Below are 10908 nucleotides of genomic sequence, written 5' to 3'. Positions count from 1 at the left end.
GAGCAGTGGCTGGTGCTGGTTAATGACCTGGTGCCGGTTAATGACCTGGTGCCTCACCTCGCCCCATCATAACCAGACTTTTGGTTCAGGTGCCATTTAGGATTGCCAGGGTTCCAGTGCCCTGAGCCAATGAAATGTGAAATTCTATAGAAAAAAGGTCTTGAAAGGTAGATTTTTGAGGGTTCTCTCACCTTCAACAATGTTATGTGAAATTCCAAAACTGCAAATAAATCAGAGAGAGCAAGCGCGCACACGTGTGTGTGTGTATGGTTCATTAGTAGCAACCACTACAGTTTGTCCAAAGGAGTATCAGGTGTAGATATGGATACATGCATGGGTGGTGGGTATCAGAGGCAAGGATAGGCTGTGCCTTCCCAAACAGCCTAGCGTAGCCCTGCCCACACTCCACCCCCAGGTCAGGCCCCCTCCTGAGGTTTACCAACCACCTGCCCAACCACCTGTAACACAGGGGTCCAGGAGCCCTGCTGCTTGGCACACCGGGGCTGGGCACGACATCTGACCGCTCAGAGCACTGGGGGCTGGGAGAGCTGCTGCCCGGAGCACTGGGCCTGGCCGCACCACCCGGAGCACTGGCACTGGGGCCTCGCCACGTGGCGCGCTGGGGACCACAGTGGGGGAGCTCTGGGCTCCTGTGGGGGAAGGCAGAAGGGGGGGCAGATGGGCACAAGGGGAGGGGCCGGGAGCTAGCCTCCCCCAACAGCTGGGTCACTGGCTGCCCATGGATACATCCATGTATGAAGATGTTGGTGCATTGCTGAAGCATCCGTATGTATATGGTGCAGCCCTAGTGTCCAGTTAATGCCTGGTTTAAAACAATTGACCATACTGGAGTTACACGAGGCATTAATTTAGTCCACTAGGTTTTATAGGTGCTGGCTTGAAGCGGAGATCATCATATAGAGGGTTTACAGTTTGGTTCAGGCTCTCAACAACCCCACTATACAAACTGTTCCAGCCCCGCTGCTAGGTTTCTCAGGATCATCTTTTTTCTTTCGCCTGGGGGTGTCGTGTGCTGTCAAGAGCAGCCTCCAGCCCAGGACTGAGCTGGCGGGCCGGGCCGGGCTAGCCCGCCCGTGCTTGCTGGAATCGGGCGGCTGTTATTTAAAGGCTATGTTTATTGGGGGTGGGGGGACGGACCTTTTTCAAACTGCAAATTGCTCCAGCCCCACCAGTGCCGTTTGCGTCTCTACCCGGGCTGCGGGGGTGCGAGCGACGCTGAGGGGCAGGGACGAGGGAGGCGAAGCCGGCTTTGAGGCTTGTTGCTGGCAGGGGCTGTTGATGAAAGCGAGGCCAGACCCTAGCTCCATGACACCTGGGTGGGGGCAGGGGCAGGGGCGTGCCTAGCCCCACCCGCCCGTGCTTTGCCCTCGCCGCGCTCCGCGGCCCCCGGCGCTCCTGCCCCGGCTTCAAACGACGCCCTCCTGGTTCTCGCCCTCACAATGGGGCGCGCGCGCAGGGGCGTGGCCCGGCCCCGCAGCCGCTTCCCTGACGAGGCGGGGCCAGAGCCGCCCAACGGTGCGATGGGGGCGGGCGGCCCCTGGCTGGTGCTGCTGGGCTTGGGGAGCCTGGTGGGTGGCGCGGTCGGCTCGACCCCACCCGGCGGCCGTGGCAACGCCTCCTACGCAGTGATCGTGCCGCGGCTGCTGGCGCCCCGCGCCGGGCAGGAGCCGCGGGAGGTCTCCTACCTGCTGGAGGTGGAGGGGCGGGGCCGCGTCGTGCACCTGAGGCAGAAACGGCTCCTCGTGCCCGAGCACTTCACCCTCTTCACCTACCGGCCGGGCGGGGCCCTCCAGCGGGACCAGCCCTTCCTGCGCCGCGACTGCTTTTACCGCGGCTACGTGCAGGGCAGCCCCGCCTCCCTGGCCGCCCTCAGCACCTGCTCGGGCGGGCTCCGCGGCCTGCTGCGCACGGCGCAGGCCAGTTACGAAATCGAGCCGGTGCCGGACTCCGCCACCTTCCAGCACGTGTTGCACCGGGTGGAGGAGGGGGCCACCGGCCTGCGGTGCGGCTTAACCGACCAGGAGCTGCAGCGCCAGGCAGCCTTGATCCCTGGCCTAAGGGGCCTGTTGGCCCAGGAAGCCTCCCCGGGCGACTGGTGGACGCATACCCGCTACGTGGAACTCGTCTTCGTGGTGGAGAACGAACGATTCGTCAAGTCAGGCAGCAACGAAACCAAAATCCTGCAGCAAATGCTGGACATAATCAATATAGGAGACACCATGTATGATCCGATGGGCGTGCGCTTGTTCCTTGTGGGGCTGGAGATCTGGACACAAAACAACCGTATCCCAATTAATAGTAGTGTAGGTGTGATGCTTGACAGTTTTAACAACTGGAGAAGAGTGGACCTGTATGACCGGCTGCGCCATGATGTAGCTCACTTACTCACATATCAAGGGTATGGAATAACCCTTGGGTTAGCATATATAGGAACTGTGTGTTCTCATCATTGGGCGTCAGCCGTTCTTTCTTTCAGGGCTCTTGGATTGTACTCTTTTTCCATTGTTTTTACTCATGAGTTGGGCCATAACCTCGGCATGATACATGATGATCGTTATTGTAAATGTAAACGCAAGGCCTGCATCATGGCTGCGACCCACAGCGTCACTGATCTGTTCAGTAACTGCAGTTATAACAACTATTTCAATTTCATGACTGGCGGTGCACAATGTCTGCTTGATCCTCCAGCACCGGGGAAAGTTTATACACGCAAGTACTGTGGCAACAAGGTGGTGGAAAGTGAAGAGCAGTGTGACTGTGGCTCAAAATTTAATTGTGAAAAGGATCCTTGTTGCCAGCCCGATTGTACATTGAGAGCAGGTGCAGCTTGCGCTTTTGGAGAATGCTGTGAAGACTGTCAGATACTTCCAGCAGGAACACTGTGTAGAAAAAGTACTACTGAGTGTGACCTTCCTGAATATTGCAATGGGACTTCACAGTGGTGCCAGAAGGATTTATATGTGCAAGATGGAGCCCCTTGCAAGGATGATGCCTACTGCTATCATGGAAACTGCTCTAGCCATGATCAACAGTGCAAAATGATTTTTGGTAAAAAAGCAAAGGTTGCTCCATTAGTTTGTTTCAGAAAATTGAATACTCAAGGTGACCGTTTTGGCAACTGTGGTCTTAAGAGTGATACTACTAAATATAAGAAATGTCAAGGAGAAGATATCTTATGTGGTAGGGTCCAATGTGAAAATATGAAAAGTGTACCATCTTTGGAGAACCATAGTACCATACTTCAAACTCCAGTTGATAATAACTGGTGCTGGGGTACAGACTATCATCATGGGATGGATATAGCTGATATTGGAGCAGTGAGAGATGGCACATCTTGTGGTCCTGACAAGATTTGTGTTAACACAAGTTGTGTCACTGTGTCAATCCTGAATTATGACTGTAATATAACAAAGTGCCATAAAAGAGGAATATGCAACAGTCATAAAAACTGTCATTGTAATTATGGCTGGGCACCTCCAGACTGTCAACATAAAGGATATGGAGGGAGCATTGACAGTGGACCACCACCTAGGAAGGCCTTCTGGGGCAGTGCTATCGGAATACCAATATTCCTTGCTGTTACTGCTGCTGTTGGGATTGGGCTTTGTGTATATTATAAAGCTGTACTAATGCGATGGCTTAGAAGATCAGTGGCCAGATTCCGCCCAACACAGCAAGCAGATGCTTCCAGTGGGGGAAAGGGAATCCCCAATAGCTCACATGAGACAACTGCTACTGTGTCAAAACCTGTGGTAGAGTCCACAGAGAACGCATGGGATTTTTTGTAATGTTAAATAATGTATAAACAATATATTTACCTCTTTTAAGAATAAATTCAGTCTGTAAGCATTGATACAGCTTTTTAAAATTGTGTCTTGAAGGACTTGGTCTCTGCCTAAGCTCAGGGAGTTAGGAAAATACTAGGAGTATCTATATAGCCCCTTTCATCTCCATGCTCTACAAACAAACTCTCACAATGCCTTGTGAGGTAGGAAATTATCCCTATTTTACTGATAGGTAAACAGACACAGCTGTGGTAAAGTAATTTGTGCAAAGTTACGCTTTAAGAGGAGGAAATATTTTGAACTCTACCACATGCAACAAAAGATCAAAGGAAAAATTCTTGCCATTTTACATTCATTCACTGAAGTGACTCACTCAGATATGGGTGGGAAGCAGGCCTTCCACTCAGATGCATGTGTGTAGGGAGAGGAGGAGGGACCATAAATCCTAACCAGGAGCAGATGCGGAGAAGGAGGAAGATCATGACTGACCAGAAGCGTGTTCTTTGAAGGGTTGGGTAGCCAGCATTCTGCAACAGGAAGTTTTACACTTCATGGGATGGGAGACACATAACTTCCACGTTCACAGCTGATAAACTTCTGAATGTTTGGAAACTGATCAGTAGCTTAGTTGACATCAAGCTTGACATTTCACAAAAATATCCTTTTTTGGGAATGTTCCATTACCTTTTGTGTGGGGCTGGGTCAGAAGCTCTTGGTGCCTTATTTTCAATGGGAGTAACTCTTAATGAGCATGCAAAAGTATAAATGAGAGCAGAATTTGGCTCAAGGTCATTTACCCCATAGGGTCTTATAATAGTGGGGCCTGATCCCCCTAAACTCGCCACACGTAGAACTCTCACTGAATTTAACAGAGTTCTATCTACCTAAGTATCTACAGGGGCCCCTTTACTACATAATGTATCCTCAGCACTGTGGTGGGGTAATGAAAGTATTGTAATCTGCATTTTACAAATAGTTAAACTGAAGCATAGAGGCCGTGATTTGCCCCAGTTATACAAGCAGTCTGTAGTACCACTAGGAATAGCATCCCAGGGGTCCTATTTTTATTTGTTACTGTATTCTTTATATGACAGTAGTGTCTAGAGACCATTTTGAAAAAATCCCTGCCACAAAGCGCTAACAATATATGTTGAAGACCAGATACAGCAAGTAGTTATAACAAATGGGGTGTGGCATGGGAGGGTTGGGGGGAGGAACAGTAATACAAATTCTTTTTTCCAAAGACTGGCTCTGTGCCCAGTTTGTAGGTATTGGAGGAGAGCTTTATTTCTTATTTTGTTTTTTGGATAAATAAATGTATCAGTAGCAGTATGCCCAGCTGTTGTTTGCTAACAGAATACTACAAACATCGTAGTAGAAACCTATACTCCTGAGACCCAGTTGTGTGCTCTAACCCCTAGTCATTTCTATACACTTGAGCTATCCTCAGAGTGAGCTAAATAGTGCCCTCAATTACACTATGCAACTCCACTGATGTCAATATAGTTATAGAGGTGTAAATGAGGGCATAATTTAGCCCAGAGTACTTTGTTTAAAGCTAGACTTGAAATGTGAAGCAGACAGGACAAGTAGGTCTGCATTTCTGGTTTCCTTGGTTCCCCTTCTCCTTCTCAATATTTTGTGCTTAGAGTCACAACCCATTAAGGTCTTTCAATTAACTTGAATGGATCAGGCCTACAGAGCACATTACTCGTATTCCTATCGTGGGGAATGCACCTGGGGTTTTGTGGACCACAAAGGCTAAGACAGCAGTTACACATGTGAGCCCAACTAACCTATTTGATATTTAATAAAAATTGCGTGCAGCAAGCTATGCCATCATTTTATGGTTTGTGTTCTTGACAATACCAGGGCTTCTGTTTCCACCTCAGTTACAAGTAGCTGGATGTTTCTGGAGGCTCCTCAGAGGCATCACGCTACCACTATGTTTTTTATGATATGAAGGTGTAAGCGTAATTTCTGCCCAGGCTCAACACCAAATTCTGTAGTTTCACTTTCCTGCTCTACTATAATTGAATCTAGGCTAACATTTATTTTAAAAAATGGCTGCCTAATATTAGGTCCCTTAAGTCAATATTTAGGCACCTAAATAAATGGCCTGTTTTTTGAAAGTGCAGAATACCAAGTGTCATAAGAACCTATGGGAGCTGGGTACTAGGCACTTCTGAAAATCAGGCCGCTTATTTAGGTACTTTAATATGCAAAATCGGGTGTACATTTAGGCAGCCTTTTTGGAAAATTTTGGTCCTACTCTACATTTTACTGCTTAGGATTGACACTCTTTTGTCATGAAAAGCTCAAATACAATCATTTTGTCTCGCTAGAGCAAGGCAGTAGTAACCCTGCATATTTCTGCTGTTCCTACAATCCCCTTTTGGTTTTGTGAACACTAAAATAATCCCAACCAATATCAGGGCCTGTTGTACTAAGTATTGCACATACACGTAGGAAGAGACTGTCCCTGCTGCAAAAAGCTTATCAGCTGAATAAGCAAGGCAGACAAGCTGGGAGAAAGGAATTATTACCATCATACCCAGTTTGCAGATGGGGAACTGAGGCACAGAGAGATTAAGTGACTTGTCCAGTCACAAGTGGCATTAGTGGCAGAACTAGAAATTGAACCTAGGCCTACCACGAGACCATCCTGCCTCTCAATATGAATTTGTTGCATGTTAAAGGCTTCAGAGGATTTTCTCATGTGGTTTATTTCACTGGAGTTTCTTTATAGTCTCTTCTCTATGGGGAGGCCTAAAATATGCACATCAGCTGGCCAAGGTAGCCAGCTGTGATCCTAACAGCAGACATTTGCACATGGAGAATTTTTGAATTCGACTTTTTTATTGGACCTGAGATAATTTAAAGTATGAATTAATTCAGTTTTCATGAGGTATTTATTTACCAGCTTGTGACTGTTGCAGAGAAGTTGCAAATGTAGGTGAGTCAGAAAAAACTCTGTCTTGCTGTGACAGGGAAGTGGATCTAACTACCACATAGAGCAGGGGTGGCCAACCTATGGCTCTGGAGCCACATGCAGCTCTTCAGAGGGTAATATGCAGTTCCTTGCATAGGCACTGACTCCAGGGCTGGAGCTACAGATGTGAACTTTCCAGTGTGCTGGGGGGAACTCACTGCTCAACCCCCCACTCTGCCCCAGGCCCTGCCCCCACACCACCCCTTCCCGCAAGCCTGCCATGTCCTCGCTCCTCCCCCTCCCCCACAGAGCCTCCTGCACATGCAAAACAGCTGATTGTGGCAGGCAGGAGGCGCTGACTGGTGAGGCTGCTGGCAGGCAGGAAGCACTGGAGGGCGGGAGCTGATGGGGGGCTGCTGACTTACTACTGTGGCTCTTTGGCAATGTACATTGGAAAATTCTGGCTCCTTCTCAGGCTCAGATTGGCTACCCCTGACATAGAGGTTGGGAATGGGAAATTGGTGACATTGATTGGCTCTTCTGAAGCAAGCACTCTCCGGGGCAACCTTTGAAAGGAATACTGATGAGAGCTGACTCATCCAATACATCAGACCATTTCTTCTTCTGGGCTCCCTGAGTCAGTGGAGATCCAACTGATTAGATCAACTTGGGAGAGGAAAACAGGGCTCTAGGTGCTGCTACTCTGCCTAAGAGCAATTTTACACCTACTTCCTTCTTTAGCATCTCTCCTTTGACCTGAATTACCCAGCCTTCAAGGAACATTCATGCCTCAACATTCCATATGATAGCTTCCCAAACAAATCTGTCACAGAGCCTTCAGGCCTCAGCATTACATCCATTAACTCCCCAGTATTGCTCTAATTAGAACCCTGCAGATGGTACATAAACAAAATATGAAACAGTAAAAATGTTATTTACTTTTTCTTTTGCTCATTTCCTTATTGTCCCCTCTCTCATTGGAGCTGGCCAGGAGTGAGGGGGAAAAGAGAAGATTCCAGTCTCTACATTATTTCTGCAATTTTGGACAGAAACCCAAAAACGCTCTTGCCTAAAATAGGGGGATATAAATGGTATACTCTGGTTTAAATGTTTAATGGTCATGAGTTTAGGATGGTTGCAATGCACACAGGTGATAAAATTGAGTGAGTTACACAGATCGTCTCAAGTGCTGCTAACACCTTCATAGCAGACCACATGGTCACCTACTCTCCACATGCCACATATTTTGTACAAGAAAAACTATTTTAGAAGCAATTTAGAGATTTTTTTCATTGTATTTTTTTATTGTATCTGATTTTTTTATTCTGTCTCTCCACCTGTAAAGTCAGACTGTGTTAACCTCATTAGTACAACTATACAGCCTTCAGAGAGAGAGGAAAAATATAACAAATATAGTTTAGAAAGCTTGATGAGGTATCCAAAAGAGCTTTTCTGTACATAAAAATGTAATTGTAAAATCTGATATCCTGGGACCAAGTTTAACAGGAGCCACTTGCCAATTATCCTGCAAAGAGATGACCCCCAACCATGGAAACTTGCATAGACTGAGATCTTGGAGTCCATATTCATTTTCAAAATATTTAAGTATAGGTGCTTCTGTGACAACTATTTCTGATTCTCAAAAGTTTATCTCTTGCCACTCATCCCCAGTGCCATTTCATACTGTCTTCAAGCAACATTCTGAGGGGAGCATTTAATTGTAACACATTAAGGATGAATTTACTTAACTATATTAACATTTCCATGGCTTTTTTATGAGCTTCTCATTTGCATAATTATATACCTCCCTTGGGTCCACTCAAACTCCTACTGTAGTGTATTTGCACAGTGCCTAGCATAGTGGGGTCCTGGTCCATGACAGGGGCTCCTAGACAGTGCAATAATACAAATCAATAATCATTAACAATAGTGGTGATAGGCCCACAATAACAGCCTAAGTAGAACAGAATTGAATAGAGTGGTAAGATTCACAGGAGGTAGGGCCTGTGCTGCAGTGAGCTCTGATTTGGGCCTTAAGTGAAAGACAGTCCACGCCCTTTACTCTAACTGGTTGTAAGAGCTAGAGAAAAGCAAACTGAGGTCCAGATTCTGGGGCAGGGATCCACTCATATGCATTCATTTTCAGGATTTAAAAAGGACTTTGAAGGACTTTCAGGACTTTGAAAAGTTTCTTGTTAAAATTAAGGATGTGAGAGCTAATTTCATTTCATTTGGAGCCTATCTGAAAATTATGAGTTGTAAGTTTAGAACAGAACTTGATGTTTTTGAGGTTCAAGTTCTGAGTGGCTCTGGCACTATTGGAGTTCTGATCTGCATATTTCATTGATGTTTTTTAAATATTTCCCTGACATCCCAGAATTTTTTTAAAACAAGTATCTTTACTGTTTTTTAAAAATATCACAGGCTTCAATTTAGATACATATTTTAAAACACATTCCCCTGGGAAAACAATGGTTCAAATTAAGACACTGAAATGTTTGTAAAGCTTGGAAAAAGTCACAAAATCTAAACCCTTTAAAAAACTTGTTTAGCCCCTTCCTGTATAAAATTGCTTAATTCATTGATTTTTGAAAAGTATACAGTAGATATATTTAAAATAATTAATGGGGTTAAAACGAATGTGTATTAGATTTGCAGGATGGGGAAGATTTGGGATAATTTACCACTAAATCCAGAGGCAGATTCATTTTTTCATTTGAAGGTAGTTTAGCTTTGGATCCTGGTATGCCTGTTCATTTACCCCCACAAAACACATGGGTGGGGGGCGCTGTGGAAGGAAACCAGCAAGAATGACAGGTTTCAGAGTGGCAGCCATGTTAGTCTGTATCAGCAAAATAAATGAGGAGAACTTGTGGCACCTTAGAGACTAACACATTTATTTGGGCATAAGCTTTTGTGGGCTAAAACCCACTTCATCAGATGCATGCAGTGGAAAATACAGTAGGAAGATATATACACACACAGAACATGAAAAAATGGGTGTTGCCATCCCAACTGTAATGAGACCAATTAATTAAGGTGGGCTATTATCAGCAGGAGAAAAAAAAAGCTTTTGTAGTGATAATCAGGATGGCCCATTTCAAACAGTTGACAAGAAAGTGTGAGTAACAGTGGTGGGGGGAGGGAATCAGCATGGGGAAATTTTTTCTCCCTAGTTTCAGAGTAACAGCCGTGTTAGTCTGTATTCGCAAAAAGAAAAGGAGTACTTGTGGCACCTTAGAGACTAACCAATTTATTTGAGCATAAGCTTTCGTGAGCTACAGCTCACTATGCTCACGAAAGCTCATGCTCAAATAAATTGGTTAGTCTCTAAGGTGCCACAAGTACTCCTTTTCTTTCTCCCTAGTGTTACTCACACCTTTTCAACTGTTTGAAATGGGCCATCCTGATTATCACTACAAAAGCTTTTTTTTTCTCCTGCTGATAACAGCCCACCTTAATTAATTGGTGTCGTTACAGCTGGGATGGCAACACCCATTATTTCATGTTCTCTGTGTAGCTATATCTTCCTACTGTATTTTCCACTGCATGCATCCGATGAAGTGGGTTTTAGCCCACGAAAGCTTATGCTCAAATAAAAATGGATGGGCTATCACCAGCAGGAGAGTGAATTTGTGTGGGGGGGTGGAGGGTGAGAAAACCTGGATTTGTGCTGGAAATCACTTTAGATAAGCTATTACCAGCAGGACAGTGGGGTGGGAATAGGTATTGTTTCATATTCTCTGTGTATATATAAAGCCTGCTGCAGTTTCCACGATATGCATCTGAGGAAGTGAGCTGTAGCTCACGAAAGCTTATGCTCTAATAAATTGGTTAGTCTCTAAGGTGCCACAAGTCCTCCTTTTCTTTTTGCGAATACAGACTAACACGGCTGCTACTCTGAAACCTGTCAAATAAATTTGTTAGTCTCTAAGGTGTAGGGTGACCAGACAGCAAGTGTGAAAAATCAGGACAGGGGGTGGGGGGTAATAGGAGCCTATATAAGACAAAGCCCCAAATAGCGGGACTGTCCCTATAAAATTGGGACATCTGGTCACCCTACTAATATGCCCCAAGTACTCCTCTCTTTTTTCCCAGCAAGAATGAAAGTGAGCGGTAATTCCAGATAAGGACTACAAATCCCAGAGATCTTAGCAGGGTCTCCTCCCG

The 10908-nt window shown here is 45.8% G+C and overlaps 1 protein-coding gene across 1 annotated transcript; it reads left to right on the top strand.

The window, feature by feature from the left end:
* Positions 1 to 1460: 1460 nt before the first annotated feature.
* Positions 1461 to 3852, top strand: LOC311521510 (disintegrin and metalloproteinase domain-containing protein 20-like; the record flags this gene model as incomplete). The annotated part of the gene is made up of 1 exon (XM_084629838.1): positions 1461 to 3852. The coding sequence occupies one exon, from the start codon at positions 1461 to 1463 to the stop codon at positions 3807 to 3809; it is 2349 nt and encodes a 782-aa protein (XP_084485964.1). The 3' UTR covers positions 3810 to 3852.
* Between the last annotated feature and the right edge of the window lie 7056 nt (positions 3853 to 10908).

Source organism: Lepidochelys olivacea, assembly GCF_965140295.1.
Source record: "Lepidochelys olivacea isolate rLepOli2 genome assembly, chromosome: 6".
Taxonomy (NCBI): Eukaryota; Metazoa; Chordata; order Testudines; family Cheloniidae; genus Lepidochelys; species Lepidochelys olivacea.
Note: the sequence above shows the minus strand (reverse complement) of the source record. Positions and strands in the feature narration are given on the sequence as shown.